Below are 20006 nucleotides of genomic sequence, written 5' to 3' on the forward strand. Positions count from 1 at the left end.
TTGTGAGCCTATGGTGGAGAGGTACAGCAAGAGGAGAGTGAGGTTAGGACAGCAGTGGTGGAAGTCGAAGGCATCCCAAGAGGGAGCATGGGCTCCCGAGACCTGTTTGAATTGTAGGCGACCAGAACCAAGCGACCGTGAGCTGCTATACACACGGTAGTGAGTGGGTGGAAAGGGGCCAGCGGGCACGAACTGCCAGAAGAGCGGAGAAGACGCGGAGCATAACCGCGGGGCAGCGGCCAGTTGGCACAGCGGGCCACCTGCACGGCCCTACATTGCCAGATACCGGTAGCTGCAGGAACTACCCACGCCCAGGTCCCTTTACTCCCGCCGCCCGGTTACCTAGGGAACCGGATCACCTGACCCGGGGCCGTGCGCCTGCGCGGGCGGAAGGCGGGGGCGGTGCCGTGACGCGCCTCGGGGGCGGTCCTCCGGCTCTCGCCGCTCTGCTACCCTTGGGCCTCAGAAGTCCGTGCCAGTGACCGGAGGAGGCGGCGGCCGTGAGTGAGTCCTTGTGGGCTAGGTGAGAGGCCGAAAGGGGGCAAGAGGGACGCCGGTGCCGGGTCCCGGGCGCGGGGACGTGGGGCAGAGGCGTGATGGTCCCCGGGCCTTTTAACCGAGAGCGTCCTGGTCGCAGCCGTTTTCGGGAGGCGGCGGCGACGCCCTCTCCTCAGGGGCTCCGCGCCCCTCCCTGCGCCGTGCTGGCTGCGGGGCAAATTTGCGGGAGCAGCGCGCTCTGCTCCCCGGGACCCCGCGGGTTTCGAGCTCCTCTCCGGGCTGGGGCTGGGGCTGGGGTGGGTAGAGCCCCGAGGCACGGCCGGGTGAACGCCGGCAACCGCGGCCCCAGCTCTGGGATTCTTCCTGGGACCGTCTCTCGATCCTCGTTGTTCTCGCTCGCTAAGATCTCGAGACAAGTAAAGAAAGAGCCTCTGGCCGCGGTTTCTCCCCGCGTTTCTTGGGCTGCGCTTCCTTTTGGGTTATTTGGAACGTCCTGTCTCCCCGCGTTTCTTGGGCTGTGCTTCCTTTTGGGTTATTAGGAACGTCCTGGATTTGAAAGCAGGAAGGAGGTGTTTAGTGGGCGAAACCTTGACTTGTTTGGAAGCGGGTGGGGAGAGGTTGTTCGCCCTGAGCTTTTTCCTGGTGCTGTTGGACCTGAAGGAGAAACGTTTCCCGCAGAGTATGTTTAGAAGGAAATACTCCTGAGATCTGATGACTCACAGCTTTCCTTTCAGGATTTCCTTGTAATGATGGGAAAGGGAAGGCATATGGATGCGGAAAGTTTTTACTTTGATCAAAGTGGGATTATTGAGTCATGGAGGCTTCGAATGTGCACATTTTTGAAAGGAGTTTCTAGGATCATCTATTCTATATAACCGCATACACATTTACGGTTATTTTTTCCATTACGTACTTTCCTTAGAAAGTACACTCGGTTTACCGAGCTCTAACATCCGCTTGTTTAGTCTCTCCATTATAAACGAAATTGAACTTCAGAGACATTTTTAGTTTTGGGCATTATAGGAAAAGATGTAAAAGTCATAAAAGGGGAAGAATTTGCTAATGGTTGCCAGTTAAATGTACTGTTTAATTAAACAGTTTCTTAAAATGTGCGTGGCACAACTATTTTCCCTGTTGCCAGATTTGGGTCCTTTTTATAGGTATTAAATGCCAAGAGATTATAAAAAAGGAAAGCTCCCCAAACAACTTTAAAATACTTTCTACACTTAGTAATAGTTACGTTCACATTGATTAATTTTCTTTCAAGTGCTGCCAACATCTTTTGTAAATATTGTCTTCGAGTAGGTAAACGGTCACGTGTCTCAAAATTTAAGCAGCATACAAAGGTATATAGTATGAAGTCTCCTTCCTTTTGGCAGGCAGCCAACTGTTTTAAATTTCTTGGGTATTCATCCGGGAATATCCTATCTACACAGGCAAACATACAAACTGCATCTGTCTCCTTTCTTTTAACATAAACGTTAACATTTTATATACTGCTCCACATTTTGCTCTTATTTTTCCAGTTATTGATAATATTTTGGAACTTTCTAATATCAGCATATATAGCTTTCAGGTCTTTGGCTGTTACAGTCAGTGCTGCAGTGAATGAACTTTTACATATGTTGCTTCCTTTGTGCACATGTGTTTGTACAGTTCAGGTCTTGAAATGATACTGCAGAGTTGAAGGGTATTTGAATTTAGAATTTTAGTAAGCTACTGCAAACTCATTCTCCATGGGAATTGTACTAGTTTACGCTCCCACTAGTAGTGTATGAGTGTTTCTCAAAGCCTTGCTGTCGGAGAGTATTGTCAAACTTTGGATTTTTGCCAGTTCAGTAGCTGAGAAATGGAATCCTAGGGGTAAGAATTAATTATTCTACTTAGAGTGGACTTTATATGGACATACTTCTTAATGCCTGATCTTCAGAAACTCCCAGGATATTTATTAAAAAGCAGAGTACCTAAGTCCTTCCATGAAATTTGTATCTGTTCAGGAAGCTGAGGTTTTTTGTTTTTTGTTTTTTGTTTTTTTTGAGAGGAGTCTTGCTCCGTTGCCAGGTTGGAGTGCAGTGGCGCAATCTCGGCTCACTGTAACCTCCGTCTCCTGGGTTCAAGCGATTCTTCCGCCTCAGCCTCCCGAGTAGCTGGGACCACAGATGCATGCCACCACGCCCGGCTAATTTTTTTGTATTTTTAGTAGAGACAGGGTTTCACGATGGCCAGGATGGGCTCGATCTCTTGACCTTGTGATCCGCCTGCCTCAGCCTTCGAAGTGCTGGGATTACAGGCGTGAGCCACCGCTCCCGGCCCAGGAAGCTGTTTTTATAATAACTAGAGCCTCTGGTAATTTGGCTCTGATGAATAGCCATATTGAGAACATTGCTCTGGAAGGCTGCTTAGGATATATAAAATTGTGTTTCTAGACTCCATGTATGAGCTATCTGGAATGCTTACCATCTGGGGGACATGTTATTTTTTCATTTTTTTACTTTTTATTTTTTTTGAGATGGAATTTTGCTGTGTTGCTCAGGCTGGTCTCAAACTCCTGGGTTAAAGCAATCCTCCTACCTCGGCCTCCCAAAGTGCTAGGATTACAGGCATGAGCCATGGTTCCTGGCCTGATACTTTATTTTTATTTTTTACATTTTTCATTCATTTTATGAATAGTTCGCATAAGTGAAAATAAAGAGATAATGCAACACAACTTTACTAGAAATTTTAATAACTGCTTCAACAAAAGAAACACAAATTAGTATTCCAGATTTTCCTGGTTTTGAAGATATGGATAGTTGAAATAGGCAGCATCTTTAAATTTAACTAATTGCTCAACTGTCATGTAATATTTTTTAAAAATCAGTGATTCTGTAGTCCTAAATTTTTATTTTTCCAAAATGTTTTTAATACAGTGGTTCCCAACATTTTTGGCACTAGGGACTGGTTTCATGGAAGACAGTTTTTCTATGGACAGGATGAGGGGATGGTTTCAAAATGAAACTATTTCACAAGGAGTGTTTAACCAAGATCACTATAGGGTTCCTGCTCCTATGAGAATCTAATGCTGCCACTGGTCTGACTTGAGGTAGAGCTCTGGTGGTAATACTGGCTCACCTGCCACTCAGTTCTTGCTGTGTGTGGGCTGTTTCCTAATGGGCCACCGACTGGTATTTGTCCTCGGCCTGGGGATTGGGAACTCTTGTTTTAATAGCTTAGATTAAAACAAGCAGTCACACGTCGTTTTTAAGGGAGGTCAGTGGTAGTTCGTGGTTTGAGAAGATTAATAACTCAGAAAATGATGAATAGTTCCATTCTAGCTGATAGTATTTGGAAAACTTTGCTAATGTTTCCTACTTCATTAATCAGAATATTGTATCCAGAGAGCAAATAAACTAGAATCCCAAAATATCACATACAGCATTTGAGTTGAGGGCCTTTGTTCTGTGCACATATTTAAAGACTTCAAGGAGGTTTCTCTGATATTGCCCTGAAGGTGTTGAGGGACGAATGAGAAACTTGGTACTGAGGTAGACAATATAGATAGATAGATGATAGATATATACATGCATGCATATATACATAGTCAGTCTTTTGGTGTTCTGAATAAGGCCTGAAACTATCCCAACGACTAAAAGATCTCTTAATAATCCCATTTGGGAGTTATTTCTGAGGCCTGGGATACATTGCATTTAGGGGCATTTCATAAGGCATGAGTCACAGAGATTGCAAGTAACATAGCATGGGCCAAACCTGGTCAAAGGGTACGTGGGCAGTACCATTTCTTTCCAAGGAAATAGGCCAGTGGAAAAAAGCTGTAGTGGTCAGGAAGGTTTGATTAAACTCTATCAGAGTAGATGTGGGAGTTTTATCCTGTTAGTGGTTACTCAGCTCAAAGGAAATCCTAGAAACAAAATTCTGTAGTTTAGTTGGTACAGTAATAGTGTTTGATAAGAGTTGCAAGTGAGGTAAAATGAGATTCTTACACTGATGTAATAGTTACTTTCAGAATCCTCTTAAACCTCATTATTTGTCATTATGAAATTCCAGCCACAAATTAGAAGGATTTCTCAGAGTTAGCTTTGTGGTTCTTGCAAAAAGGCTGTGTTTCTGAGAGTTCCCATTTGATTTAAATATAAATACAGGTGACTTAATGGAGCCCTTCAGAAAAATAAAGCATTTATCATTTTTCTAGAAGGCTTTGTACACTGTTAGGTTCCAAAGTATAGACTTGCCCTAGAATATTATGATCTTTTCAATAAGTGTTTAAGATATCTTATTTACTGTTATTTTTACAATATTTATCAAAATATTAACATTTGATATCTTCTTTTTTTAATTTTTTTTTTAATTGGTGAGACAGGGTCTCAGTCTGTCACCCATGTTAGAATGTAGTGATGGGACGACAGTTCACTGCAGCCTCAACTTCCTGGGCTTAGGTGATCCTCCCACCTCAGCATCCTGAGTAGCTACAGGCATGTGCCACTGTGCCTAGCTAGTTTTTTGTAAAGATGGGGTTTTTCTGTGTTGCCCAAGCAGGTTATAAACTCTTGGGCTCCAGTGATCCACCTACCTTGTTCTCCCAAACTGTTGAGATTACAGGCATGAGCCCCTGCACCCAGCTACATTTGATATCTTTGAGGATGAGGATAAAGCGTTTATGCTATGTAAATATATTAAATGTGAATTCTACCGTCAAGTAATGGAGATAAACATGTACCAGCTATAACCTAAGGTAGAGTTGAGAGAAATTGAAAGGAACAAATAATATCCAACTGAAGCCATCAAAGGCACCGTTTTTGAAGAAGTGGCACTTGACCTAGGCTTCAAGGCTGACTAGGATTTTGATCGCTGGAGAAGTCCTGGAAGGACATTCCTGGAAGAGGATATACCTTTTGCAAAAATATGCAGGCATGGAAGCATGTGACCTAGTAATGAATGGTTTGCAGCTACAACATTTATTACTTGGAAATAAATTTAATGAAATGGGTCAAGAAAGTAAAATTGAGGAATGCTTTGTGATTTAGAAGAATAGTGAGAGTTAAGATCAATACACTTAAACCTGAAACTTACTTTTTATGGAAGTGTAAATTAGAGTAATATTTGTTATTTAAAAAAAATTTGAAAGTCCATTTCTCTTCTAGGCTTGAGTTGCTGGGTATGAATTAACTCAAGAGTTGTTCAGACAACTTCAGTTAATATTTGTTTGAAGAGAAATGTCTATGGGGAGAAAAGTTAGGAAATCACTTCATTTTTCAGGTTACAATGGGATTTTGAAGTTAGCCAGTGACAATCAAAAAAGAAATTAAAAACAGAAATAGTATTAGATGTCCAGGTAACATTCTTTTCAGTGCATTTTGGTTGTTGATATTGCAACTTGCTTTGCATTTTGTATATTATGCATCATATGCATTTCATTTATTATATATCATATGCATTTTGTTTATATTGATAGAATGGTTGAACGTTTTAAGGCAAAAAATTGTGTTTAAGGGAAAGGCTGCTAGGAAATTGATCCTTTGAACCCAAAGAAGGTAATTCACTTTGTTCTCCTGGATTAATTCAATTAAATCATATTTAATAGTGCTCTCTCAAGAATGTCCTTTTTTCCCCCACACAAACCTAGATTCTGTTTTTTCCTTAAGGACTGTACCAGGCCACTACTGTTCAGCATTGAATTGGAGATTATAGCCAGAGAAATTAGGCAAGAAACAAATAAAAGAAGGGTAATGTCAGCAAGAAGGTGCAACAGAAAGCCCACACGTTTCTTCTCCCCACAGAGATACTGATTCAATAACAATACACACCCCAGATCTCTTTGTGAGAAATCCAGAAACTAGTTAAGAGACTCCTGCATTCTAGGCGAGCAGAAAACCAGCTGCATCCAAGATGGTAGGAAAATTCATCCTACTTGCTTACCATGGTTCATTCCCCTGGCTCAGCATGGCATGAGCGAGAGGAAACTCCAGACTCCTGGCTTTTCCTTGGGGAGGGAAAGAGAACACTTAAACATACGTTTGAGGTCTGCCCAAGGGACTGGTTTTTATTTTGCCTGAATATAGGCTCTGACAGGAAAGGGCACCAGGTTGCAGGGTCATTAAAAACAAAGTTGACAGTTTAGCATGCACTCACCATCGTCCCTCCCTCTCCCTCAGCATGAAACCAGCAGGAGAAAATTCTCAACTCCTGGCTTCTCCTTGGGGAGACAAAAAAGTTGGAATGTGTGTCCAGTGTTTCGGTTTTCAGTAGGCTGAGGGACTGGCTTCTGTCTTGCTTATCTTGGAAAGCTGACAGGAGCTGGTGTGTCCTGGTGCCCGGGAGCCACTGAAAACAAGAGAGCTGTAAAACTTGTTGCTGCTCTAGAGGACCCATGGTGGAGCAGACAGAGAATGATACAGCTCAGCAGCCTCTCCCTAGGTGTGGCATGAAAGGCCCTGGGGAGAAAATAGTGGAGTATGTGTCTTATATTCCAGCACTTCAGAGAACTACCTAAGGGACTGGTTTCTGTTTCACTTGACTTGGAGCACAGGCAGGAGTGGGCATACTCTAAAAACCCACTGACAGGAAAGGGCACCAGGTTGGAGCCTCTGAAAACAAAAGGCTGGGTGGCTTGCAGCAGCTCCAGAGAACCTGAAGTACGATAGACAGATACCACAGGCAGCAAAAGATTATGAGATCCTGAAAAAGGAAACCAACAAGTTCATCTTGAGAATTTATACACACTAGTCGAGAAGAAGCATCCTTAGGAAAGGTTCAAAAGGTATGCAGAATCTCTAGTCAGGCTGATCAGTGAGATCTTTCTCTGTATAGAGCCAGTTCATAAAGTCTGGGAGAGGTGATATTTTTTCAAATGCTTGGATTCCAACATGATGTTAAAAGGCACACAAAGAAACAGGGAAACATGGCACAATCAAGGATCAGAATATACAGGAACCAACTTTAAAGAAACAGAAGGAATTCAGACTAACCACCATAAAGATGCTCAGTGACCTGAGGAAAATGGTGCATGAACAAAATGATCTCAACAAAGAGATTGAAAATGTAAAAAGAAACCAAACAAACGTTGTAAGAGATGCAATATGCTTCTTTGACTAAATTGATAGATTTACTAGAGGGGTTTAGCAGCAGTGTTTTTCAAGGAAAAGAATTAGTGAAATTAAAGCCAGTCATTTGAAATTTTCCAGTCAGAGAAGCAAAAATAAAAAGAATAAAAAAGAATGAAGACAGCCTAGAGTACTAATGGGATAGTATCAATTGTATCAATATAGATTGTATGGAAGTTCCATATGTTAGAAGAAGAAAGGAGCATTTGAAGAAATAATGCCCAAAACTTCCTAAATCTGAGGAAGGTAGTAGACATCCAGATTCAAGAAGCCCGAGGTAGAACAATCCGAAGACATCTACATGGAACCACACCATAATCAAATTGTCAAAGTCAAAGAATTTTGAAAGCAGCGGGAAAAGAACAACTTGTCATGTACAAAGGAGATACTGTAGGACTATTAAGTAGATTTCTTAGCAGAAACCTTGGAGGTCAGAAAGGAGTGGGATGATATGGTCAAACTGCTGGAAGAAAAACTACCAGCAAAGTACTGTATCTGGCAAAAGTTTCCTTCAAAAGTAAAAGAGAAATAAGATTCTCAATAAGAAATCAGCAAAATAAGAAATAAGTAAAATCTGAGAGTTCATCACCACTGTTTCTGAATGCTGGCAGTTTGTTAAATGGAAACAAAAGGACGTTCAACATGAAAGTTTAAAATGAAATGATAAAACTGTGGACAAATATAGATCTGCATATTCTAATGGTGGTGAGTAAATCACATTTATGTGACATAAATCTAAGACAAAAGTATAAGTGCCTGTAACTATAAAAATGTTAATGGATCCGGGCACGGTGGTGCATGCCTGTAGTCCCAGTTACTCTGGAGGCTGAGGCTGGAGGATCACTTGAGCCCAGGAGTTCTGGGCTGTAGTGTGCTATGCTGATCAGGTGTCTGTACTAAGTTCAGCATCAATATGGTGACCTCCTGGGAGCAGGGAACCACCAGGTTGCCTAAGGAGGGGTGAACCGGCCCAGGTCAGAAACGGAGCAGGTCAAAACTCCCATGCTGATCAGTACTGGTATTGCACCTGTTACCAGTCCCTGCACTCCAGCCTGGGCAACATAGCAAGACCTTGTCTCTAAAAAATAAAAAGATAAAAATGTTAATGGATACACAGCATGAAAGATGTAATTTGTGACAGTAATGCAGTATGGGGGTGGATGAAAAGAAGCAATATTGTATGCAGTTGAAGTTATCAGCTTAAAATAGGTTTATTATAAGATGTTTTATGTAAGCTCCATGGTAACCACAAAGAAAATACACACAAAAAAGAAAGGAATCAAAGCATATCTATTAAAAACTCTGAAACAAGCATGATGGCAAGAGAGGAAAGGAAGGACAAAAAAGCTACAGGAAAGAAAATCAATAACAAAATGTCAATTGTAAGTCCTTCCCTATCAGTAATAACTTTAACTGTAAATGTACTAAACTCTCCAGTCAAAAGACATAGAGGGGCTGAATGGATTAAGAAAAGAAAACCAAGAGCCGGCTATACCCAGTTTATAAGACACTCTTTAGATTTAAGGACACATGCTGAAAGTAAAAGGATGAAAAAAGATATTCCATGCAAATGGTAACCAAAAAAGAGTAGGGGTGACCATATTTATGTCAAATACCACACATCATGTACAAAATTAACAAAATAAATCAAACATATAAACGCAAGAACTAAAGACATAAAATTTTTAAAAAGAAAACATAAGGGTAATTCTTCATGACCTTGAGTTGTACAATAGTTTCTTAGATGTTACATCTAAAGCATAAGCAACCAAGAAGGAATATAGATTCAACTTTGTCAAAACCAAAAACTTCATACTGCAAAGTGTACTGTGAAAAAATGCAAAGACAATCCACAGAATAAGAAAAGTATTGGTAAATCGTATATGATAGTGGTCTATGCTGTGGTCTGAATGTTTATGACCCTGTCCCTCCATTCATATGTTGAATCCTGTAATCATCAAGGGGATGGTATTAGAGTTACCATATGACCCAGCAATTGCATGCTTAACTGTATTCTAAGAAAATTAAAGATGCATTTATTGAAAAAATATGTAAACTTACATATTATTTACTAACAATGCAAATGCTCATTAGCATTTGTAGCAGCATTATTCATAATAGTCAAAAAGTACATATAACCCAAATGTCATCAGCTGATGAATGCATAAATACAAGGCGGTATACATACAATGGAATATTATTCAGCTATAAAAATGAATGAAATACTGATACATGCTCCAGCAGATGAACCTTGAGCATTTGTAAAAAAAAAAGCAACATGCAGAAAGCCACATATTTTTTGTTGTTGTTGTCATTGTTTGTTTTTTTAAAGACGGGGCTTCACCATGTTGGTCAGGCTGGTCTTGAACTCCCAACCTCAGGTGATCTGCCCACCTTGGCCTCCAAAGTGTTCGGATTACAGGCATGAGCCACCACGCCTGGCTGTTGTTGTTTTGTTTTTAGAGATGGGGTTTCGTCTTGTTGGTCAGGCTGGTCTCAGACTCCTCCCGACCTCAGGTGATTTGCCTGCCTTGGTCTCCTAAAGTGCTGGGATTACAGGGGTGAGCCACCGCATCTGGCCAGAAGGCCATATTTTCTAAGATTCTAAATTAAGTATCCAGAATAGGTAAATCCAGAGGCGGGAAGTGTTTGTGTGGTTGTCTGGAGCTGGAAGGAGGGAAGAATGGGGAAGGCATGAGATTTCTTTGGGGTGGTGGAAATATTCTAAGATTAGATAGTGGAGATGATTGTAGAAGTCTGTGAATATACTAAAAACCATTGCATTGTATACTTTGAAAGGCTGTATTTTAGAATGTGTGAATTATATTAATTTAAAAAGGAACTATTATATACTGTCCAACTAGGAGACAGAGACCATATAGTGAGTTTAACAGTAGAGGTCTAATACACAGAATTATTAGTTATAACATGGTTGAAGAAGTAGAGATTGACTCATTAGAAGTAAAGACAACTTTGAAAAATACTGTAAGAGCAGACTTAATAAGCAGCCGCTAACTCCAGGGCTGCTCTCCTACTGGGGCTGATCCAGGTCTGTCTGAAGAGGGGGCAGATGTCACTGGCAGTTGGTGAAGTTGCCAGATATGCTGTTTAACTTCCCTGAAATTCTCCCTCTGGCGTGCTGAACCTTGGAATTTGCTGCAGAAGCCACGTGAAGGGGTTGAGAAAGCTGCTTGGGGAGATTTCCTTGATGGTGGCATTCTGCTGCAAAGTTACTCAACAGAGTGCTGGGGTGAGCATCTGCTGCTTGTGAAACTACTTCCTGCGGGTTGCAAGATGCTATAGGAGCAGGTGCTGTAGGAGTCTGGCTTGAGTAGTACGTTGGAACCAAGAAGAGAAAAACCTCTTACTCCTCCAAGGTACCTCCAGTTGCCTCTACTGACAAGGCTTAACATCATGCCAGCTGGCAACAGAGCAATATGGAAAGGGCTCAGCTCCATTTTGGGAGAGAAAGCAATGAGAAGTGGATTTGGAAATGAGAGGTAATAAATTGATATCTGAATCAAGAATCTTATAAACTGTATACCAGTTTAGCATATATTCTGTTTTATTGGGTTGAGTGCAAGTTATTTATCTCAAAACAGCTAAATAAAATTTAAAATATATATTTATATAATACGTTTAAAGAATTGTGTTTTAAATTATTACAAAACAATTTATGATAACTAAAAAAACATACTTCTACTTAATATAGAAGTATTATTAAATAAAAAGTAAAAATTTCCCTCTTATTCCTCATTCCATTACCATCTGTCTTCCGAAGATAAATCTGTTAGTAGTTGGTATAGTTTCTTCTCTATACATATATGTATGCAAACAGTTTTCTTAGTGATAGAGGTTTCATGTATTGATACTGCATATGATCTGCTTTTAGGCTTTTATTGTTAGAAGGAAATGTAGCTGTGTATTACACAGCTTGTGTATTACCCGAGGGCATTGTACTAAGGGTAGTTTCCTAGTCCTGGCTAAGTTGCAAGTACTTGTCTAAGTTAGGAGTAAGTCACATAACTGTTCTATTTGATTTTCTGAATTTGTAAAATGAAGGGACTTTTATTTGAAAGGAATTTAAAAATCTGTGATGTTCAGATCAGTAATAATATTAGGGAAGGAAGGGTAGTTTGGTAATTGTTAAGTATTAGCTAACTTTTGGTATAGCCTATATATTCCTATTTTTTAATATGTTTTGCAATTTAAATGTTGTTTTAATTTCTGTGACATCAGAGTAATATAACTTTTTTTTTTTTAGAAGAATCCAGCAAAAATGTCTCTCTATCCATCTCTTGAAGACTTGAAGGTAGACAAAGTAATTCAGGTATGATAGTTTAAATATGTTTTTCAAAACAGCCTAACATATATTCTACTTATAGGTGAAGTAAACCAGGATAGCTAAATAGTAGATATATTTGTTCATTTTTGCACTTCATAAACCTTTTTTCAGTTTTATTAATTGCAGGCTAACAAGTTTACGGAAAAACTAGCAATTCGTTTTTCATTTCACTGTGAATAACAGGAATGGGATTTTTTTTTTTAATTTGACTTACACTTTCTACGTGTAGCTTAATTTTCTGACTAAAATCATATGTAATATTTAAGTTGACAAAATATACTCTAATTTTTTAGATATTCATAGTTTTGTGTAAAATTGGTATATTTTTCTTTTGGATCTTTATGATCACTCTTTAAAGTAATTCTGTGCCTCTTAATTGAGGTTAAAATTACAGAAATAGTGGAGTGCATGCTGCTTTTCGAAGAGCAGTCATGTAAAAGCACAAGGAAAGTGTAGTGATTTTTTTCCTTTGAGAGAATGAGCAGCAGACATTTCACTTGCTCACTCTCTAAATTACTGTGTTAGAGATTGCAGCATTTCTAATTGTATTGAGTTGAAAATTTTTATAGTCCTTAGTATTAGCTTTGAAGACAAACGCTTCTGCTTAAGAACAATGTAGAATTGGGATCAATTCTGGCTATATGGGAAATTTTTGGTAATTATTTTAACTGGGAATAATTTGTAGTATATGATTAATTCATCTGTTTATGGTTAGCTTTCAACTTGATCTCTTATCAGTTTAGAATTTCTCAGCTATTGTTTATTATTTTAATTTGACAAGATAAATAAAAACTCTTTACCCTGAAGTTCATTTTACTTGAGGCCCTGTCTTCAATTTACTAGAAAGTGAGATTACTTGATAATTGAATTTTGGACAGTTGTTTTCTATCATAGATCCAGTATGGATATTAAAATGAGATTTGTAAAATCTCTGAAATCTACAGTTCAGCTGTCAAGACTTCGTTGCCTCAGTCATCTTTTAAATGTTCCTTTCAATTCTTCAGTGTTTTGTCAGTAATTTCTTCATGTGATTTTTATTTCCACGTAGTTCATCTAAGCAAGCACTCTTTCTTTTTTAAAGGCTTTTATCTGAAATATTTAGCTTTCCAAAATAACTACTTAACCGTTAATATGACATCAGCACATTAGCTGATAAGGATTTGTAAATGGACCTGAAAGTATGACTAATCTGTTCTTTGTTTTCATCCTTTTTTGTTAGCTTTTTATGGAATTGAATGTAAATCACCATAGTCAGATATGAGCTGAGGCTTATGATTTTGCAAACAGGAGAAGAAGAAGAGTTGATATTGACAAATACTGGAATAAAAAATAAAGAGGGCTACCATCTGCATCATGCTGTCCTCTTTAAGCAGAAGTGAATTGAATTACATAGGTTTTTCCATTAAAGAACCTTTTATGTTCAGAGCAGAAAGCAGCTGGAAGATAGAACAGTGAGTAAAGAGCAGAAAACATGATTCTTTTATTACCCCTGAAGTTGAATTTTAAAATGTTTCTAATCTAGCCATTAAACTCTTTGGCTATATTTTTTTTGCATCATTTTCTAAGGTGATGATTCTCATGTTTGTTTTTATTCTTAGGATTCCCCTGAAACGGTATTATGAAGGAAGGTAGTATTCATTTTCTTCTCTGGTGGCATTTAACACCACAGCAAAGCTAAATTACAGCAGTGAACCAACCATTCATATTTTTAAAACTATTCTGTAGCAGCCATTAGGCTGTGGCTTTTAGCATCATACAGTCCCTAGAACTCTATCCATTCCAAATCCTGACAAAAGCCTATGGTTCCTCTTCTTAGGCAGAGTAAGCTTTTAATAAATAATGATATACAGAACCAGAGCTTATCAGTTTGCTAATATCGTGAGCAGAATTTGGCAGAAGTGACTCTGTAAGCACGGTTTTTCCACATCCTTTCTGTTAATGACTGAAACAATAGGCCCTGGCATGCTCCTTGGGGCACCCCAACCCCTTTTTATTAGTAGTGTCAGATTTCAAAGTAAGTTTGAAATAGGTAGCTACATTTAATGGTTTACAGTACTTGAATTTGGGTTACATCCTTTTCTTTCATTTTTATTGCAAATAACATAATTAAATTTATATAACTTTGTTTACAGGGAGCTTTCTATATGTATTCTTCAGTATTCCTTGGATTAAAAACAATAGCAGTAAAAGAATAGAAAATCGTAACTACATACAAAGGAGAGGTATTTTCATTTAATAAGCTGTGTTTTAGAGCAATTTTGGATTCACAACAAAATTGATCAGAAAGTACAGTATACCCTCTGTCCTCACACATACACAACCTCCCTCAGTATCAGCATCTGCACCAGAGCAGTACATCTGGCTCACTAGTTACCACCCAAAGTCTACATGTTTACATTAGGGTTCACTATTTTGACAAATGTATAGTGACGTGTATATAGTCATGTATTGCTTAAAGATGGGTATGTTCTGAGAAATGCCTCATTAGGCAGTTTTGTTGTGCAAACATGATAGAGTGTACTTCCACAAATCTACATGGCATAGCCTGCTATACACATCTAGGCAATATAATATAGTCTGTTGTTGCCATGCTGCAAACCTGTATAGCATGTTACTGTACTGAATACTGTAGACTGTTGTTACATAATAGTATTTGTGTATCTAAACACGGAAAAGGTACGATAAAAATATGGTGTGAAAGATTTTAAATGGTACATCTATATAAGGCACTTAACATGAATGGAGCTTCCAGGACTAGAAGTTGTGCTGGGTGAGTCAGTGAGTGAGTGGCGAGTGAACGTGAGGCCTAGGACATTACACTGCTGTAGACTTCATCAGCACATTACACTTGGACTGCACTAAATGTATTTAAAATTTTTTTTGTTCTCAAATAATAAATTAAACTTAGCTTCCTGTAGCTTAATTTTTTTAACTTCCTACTCTTGTAACATACTTTAAAACAAACACATTGTACAGCTGTATAAAATATTTTCTTTCTTTATATCCTTATTCTAAAGCATTTTTTTATTTTTTAAGTTCTTAGTTTTTAAAAATTACTTGTAAGTTAGTTAAAAACTGAGACACATACTCATATTAGCCTAGGCCTGCACAGATTCAGGATCATCACTGTCTTCCACCTCCACATTGTCCCCCTGAAAGATCTTCAGAGGCAGTAACATGCGTGGAGTTTTCATCTCCAATGATAACAGTGCCTTTTGGAATACTCCTGAAGGACCTGCTGAAACTGTTTTACAGTTAATTTTTTTTTTTTTTAAGAGTCTCACTCTGTCACCAGGCTGGAGTGCAGTGGCTTGATCTTGGCTCACCGCAACCTCCGTCTCCCAGGTTCAAGCGATTCTCCTGCCTCAGCCTTCCAAGTACCTGGACTACAGGCGCAAGCCATCACACTGAGCTAATTTTTGTATTTTTAGTAGAGATGAGGTTTCACCATGTTGGCCAGGATGGTCTAGATCTCTTGACCTCATGATCCACCTGCCTCTGCCTCCCAAAGTGCTGGGATTACAGATGTGTGCCACTGCGCCTGGCCAAAAATTTTTTTTGTATAGACAGGGTTTTCCTATGTTGCCCAGGCTGGTCTTGAACTCCAGACCTCAAGCAGCTCTCCTACTTGGGCTTCCCAAAGTGCTGGGGTTAAAGGCCTGAGTCACCATGCCTGTCCTAATATTTTATTGTCTCCACACTTCTGCATTTTTCAAGATGTCATATAGTTGGAATCATAAAGTATGTAGCCTTTTGAGATTGGTTTCTTTTAGGAATATCCACTTAAGTTTCCTCCATGTCTTTTCATATCTTTATAGCTCATTTGTTTAGTGCTGCACAGTGTTTTTTTTCTTGGACATGATTCAAGAAGTAATACAACAAGCCACTAGCTCCTTTTAGCTAATAGGTGGCGAAAGAACTTTCAAAGTTCAACCATGTTCGGTTTGTGGATTGTTATTTATAATAATAAAGATTTTTGTGCTGTATTTTAAGCGTAGAATATTTAACAAATTATGAAATAATTAAAGGATGACTCAACAGGTATATCAGAATATATGATTTTAGTACCATTTATAGCTTTTGTAAGCGTATGTAAGCTTTCATATCTCTAAGCATCTTTAGGACTACTCTTGACATTGATTTTAGGGCTAGATTGAGATACTACTGTGAACTTCCTTTTTTTAAATGATACATTCCAATAAGTAAAAACTTGGTAATTAGAGATTGGTCATAGAACTTATTATCAAACTTGTCTCTAATGCCATATAGCTATTTAAGAAAGTCAGATCTAATTGTAAAGGATAAAGTGTTTCAATCAGTGAGATACATCATATGATGTAGGCCATCAAGGCAGCTCTCAGAAGAGGCTACTTGAGCGTGAGTAGCACTGATAAATATTTACCTTATCAGAGTGATTTTGGCAAGTTTGTTTAACAGTTACAAATTACATTACCCTGTCATCATCCATTTATGTCAGTGATAAAGTGTACTTTTTACATAGTTTCTGATATTTTAAAAGTACTTAGTATAGCATAAACTCCTTATTATTTATACTTGCTGCAATGAAGACAAAGATGATTTCAGTGGGACATGCTAAAATGTTAAATATTAGCAGCTTGGTATTAGTTTTTTAGGTGTTTTTCTGATATGTGACTTTTTATATAAATATGGCTGAGCTTTTTTCTTATGCAAATAAAATATTTTTACTTGGACTAGTAAAAGAATAATATAAAATTTATTCATTTTAGAATGCACTTTGAAAATACTTGTGGCAGTGCTGTGAAATACTGATTATAAGATGTATAGAATGGTACTTCTCCAGTTTTTTGTATGATAGCCTTAAAAGTATTTAGAATATCAAATATAGTTTTGATTTACAGATTTCCTTTGAAAAATGTATTGCTGACATGTTTGAAATTATACCTTGTTAAATAAGTCTTCCTTTTTTTGGTTTCTTTTTGGAAGTATTGGACTTAACTTATAAATTGTATAAGAATATAAAGTAAGTATGGCATATTGTTAGAATTTTCTTTGTTTTCTTTTTCAGGCTCAGACGGCTTTTTCTGCAAACCCTGCCAATCCAGCAATTTTGTCAGAAGCTTCTGCTCCCATCTCTCAAGATGGAAGTAGGTTTATATTTTGAGTTTATTCTCTGTGAACAGAAATATTGTTGTCTTCTTTGCTCAAACAAGGAATCCAAGATTTTTTTTTGACAAGCTGCATAAAATCAGTGGTTAAGCTCTAGTAGTTATTAATAAGAAAAAAGTTTACTTTAAAAACTAACCCTTTTTCTAATCAAGAGAGTGAACTGTGGCTATTCGGATGTATTTTATGGTTTAATGTAAATTGATTTTAGCCTCACTCATAAATCCCTTAAATGTGACTGATTCATTTATGAATGAATTATATCGATGAATTCACATATATAAGAACTATGGTTGCCCTATGCTGCTGCTGTTGAACTTTCTGAATTGTCCTCTGTCTTTCCTGTGGGAGCTTCTGAAATTTCCAACCACCTCCTCTTTGGGGAGCTTCCTAAAACTTGAGGTCTTTATTCATTCTCTGTATCCTGTCTTTGGTCCCTTTTTCTTCAAGGTTCAGAGGAATTCAGGACAAAGCTCCTAAATATTATAACTTAAGATACAAAATAAGTGTTAAATAGGTTTTTGTGGCCTGTCATTTTCAGTTTATAACATTGTGTCTCATAGAAAATGCATTTTAAGTCACAGATAATTCATTTTAAGTCTCATGTAAAAAAGAGCTTTCGGAAATAGTATATAACTACTAATAAGTGAAATAATGTTAATATTTAAAAATATTTCCAGGATTTCATTGGAATGTGGTTAACGTTATTAAAATAAGACTAAATAAATGTACAAGCGTTCAAAAAAATGGTTCAGAAGAATCATTCCATAGCCCTTTTTACAGAATGAGTTATCAGTAGCTGGCTTGACAAATAGATATTTTGGTCAGTTCTGAATTGGAGAATCAGTGGTATTCTTAATAAATTCCTAATCAAGTAGATTTAAGAAACAGGAAAGGCAAGATAGCTTATTTGGAAAAATTATTTCTACTTTTGAATATTTAAGAATCTCTGGTTGTTTCAGTTCAGATGTCTTCATATTTTAAGAATTTTAAACATTTTCTGTATTTTCCATTTCTGATCATTACAGAGATGGGGAGATGCCTTTCCAAATTGCTACTTTAAACTCATTCTAGATTTTATAACTTAAGTGTAATTTTGTTAATACACAGAAGCCCGTAATAAAAGTTTTCATTTTGTGTATTCTGTAAGTGCTTTTTAATTTATTCATTCATTCATTCATTCACTTATTAGATCTCTATCCCAGACTGTATCCGGAGCTCTCTCAGTACATGGGCCTGAGTTTAAATGAAGAAGAAGTACGTTCAAATGTGGCCATGGTTTCTGGCGCACCAATTCAGGGGGTATGTATACTGTAATTAATTTTGAATTATATAAAACCATACTCTACATGTACATATAAGCTCTCCTCTCTGTGACTAACTCACAAATATATAACTAGCATTGAACCTCACTTAGCAGAAATTTTAGACTTCCTTTGGCTATCATTTCTTACATAGTCTACTTCATTTTGTCCTATACTGTTTTAGTTTATTAGGACTTACATTCAGATACCTTTTAATAGTCCATTCTCCTTTGTCCTCTGCATTTAGTCAGTTTCTAAATCCTATTGATTCTGTTTGTTTCTGTTTCTTCTATTCATTTTATCTGTTTTTTATCCATTCTAGTCCTACTATAACCATATTCAGGGTTTCTCTACTTCTAGCCTTCATTATTTTAGTACTCTCTTAAATTTCCTGTAGCAACTTATTTCAGACAGCCCTAAGCTGCTGCTAAGTTAATCATTCTGAAATGTACATACATGTCTATCATATCTTTGCTCATAATCTTTTTTTTTTTTTAAGTCAGTCTCACTCTGTCACCCAGGCTGGAGTGCAGTGGCACAATCTTGGCTCACTACAACCTCCACCTCTCGGGTTCAAGCTAGTCTCCTGCCTCAGTCTCCCAAGTACAGCCAGGGACTACAGGTGCATGCCACCATGCCAGCTAATTTTTTGTATTTTTAGTAGAGATGCGGTTTCGCCATATTGGCCACTCTGGTCTTGAATTCCTGAGGTGATCCACCAGCCTCGGCCTCCCCAAGTGCTGGGATTATAGGCATGAGCCACTGCACCTGGCCTTTGCTCTTAATCTTTTAACATTCTTTTTGAAATCCAAAGCTCCATGTAATTAGACCCCAGATTCTAGTGTATAGTGGATCTGATAACCTTTTATTAAGATTATTGCTATGACCATAGCACTTTGTACTACTTATTATAATCGTAAATACTTCATGAGAGGTCTGTGTCTGTCTTGTTGTCATATCCCAATGCATATACAGTACGTGGCATTTATGTATTTACCAAATATTTATTGAAAATTTGCTTTTGTTAGTGGTGATGCAGTTGGGAAAACAAATAATAGTAGGTATTTCAACAGAGGTAATTTAAGAGGTTGAAAAATTGAAAAATATAAATGGACATAGATGTAATCGCAGATAGCTAGCTGCTTCACCTAGGGCTGGGGTAACACAGGGGAGAGATTAGAGTTAGCAGAACCTAGAAGCTTGAGGGAAGAGCCCCACAGAGCTGGGACTCAGACCTTGGACAAAGGGACACTGCTAGTACCTCTGAGGCATTGTAACGAGGCTAGTTCTTGGAGTGTCAGTAAAAGTTGCAGAGTGGAACCAACTGCTGCTGCCAGGGCTAAAGGCCAGGCGTACACAATGCTGACAGGAACAGGAAGCACACAGGAAGGAGCGAGCTGCTTTTCACTCCAGTCACTGACAAACGAAAATATAATTTGGACAGTTAGGCCCAGTGTCACCAAGTAGAGTCTACAAGGGTAGATTTGGAGCTATCAACAGTAGGTTACCACCTTCTCCTTTGACTACTCAGTATGTCCACACACACGTACAAATACTTGAATTGCATGTGACAACAATAACAACCTTATACTTTCTCCTTGAAAGATGCACTTCTTC

At 38.1% G+C, this 20006-nt stretch overlaps 1 protein-coding gene across 8 annotated transcripts in view; it reads left to right on the forward strand.

Moving 5' to 3' along the window:
* The first annotated feature begins 477 nt into the window (after positions 1 to 477).
* SDCBP (syndecan binding protein) overlaps positions 478 to 20006 on the forward strand; it is a 31033-nt gene continuing 11504 nt past the window's right edge. For 2 of the 8 annotated variants that reach the window (XM_002758929.7, XM_008982684.5), the window contains exons 1-4: positions 478 to 523; positions 11860 to 11925; positions 16988 to 17066; positions 18278 to 18387. In XM_002758929.7, coding sequence (XP_002758975.1) covers positions 11875 to 11925; positions 16988 to 17066; positions 18278 to 18387 — 240 coding nt within the window. In that variant the 5' untranslated portion in view covers positions 478 to 523; positions 11860 to 11874. The remainder of the gene's footprint in view (positions 524 to 11859; positions 11926 to 16987; positions 17067 to 18277; positions 18388 to 20006) is intronic. The other 6 variants (XM_008982682.5, XM_008982685.5, XM_008982683.5 and 3 more) reach the window with 3 other exon arrangements.

Source organism: Callithrix jacchus, chromosome 16 (genome assembly GCF_049354715.1).
Source record: "Callithrix jacchus isolate 240 chromosome 16, calJac240_pri, whole genome shotgun sequence".
In the NCBI taxonomy this organism is placed as follows: domain Eukaryota; kingdom Metazoa; phylum Chordata; class Mammalia; order Primates; family Cebidae; genus Callithrix; species Callithrix jacchus.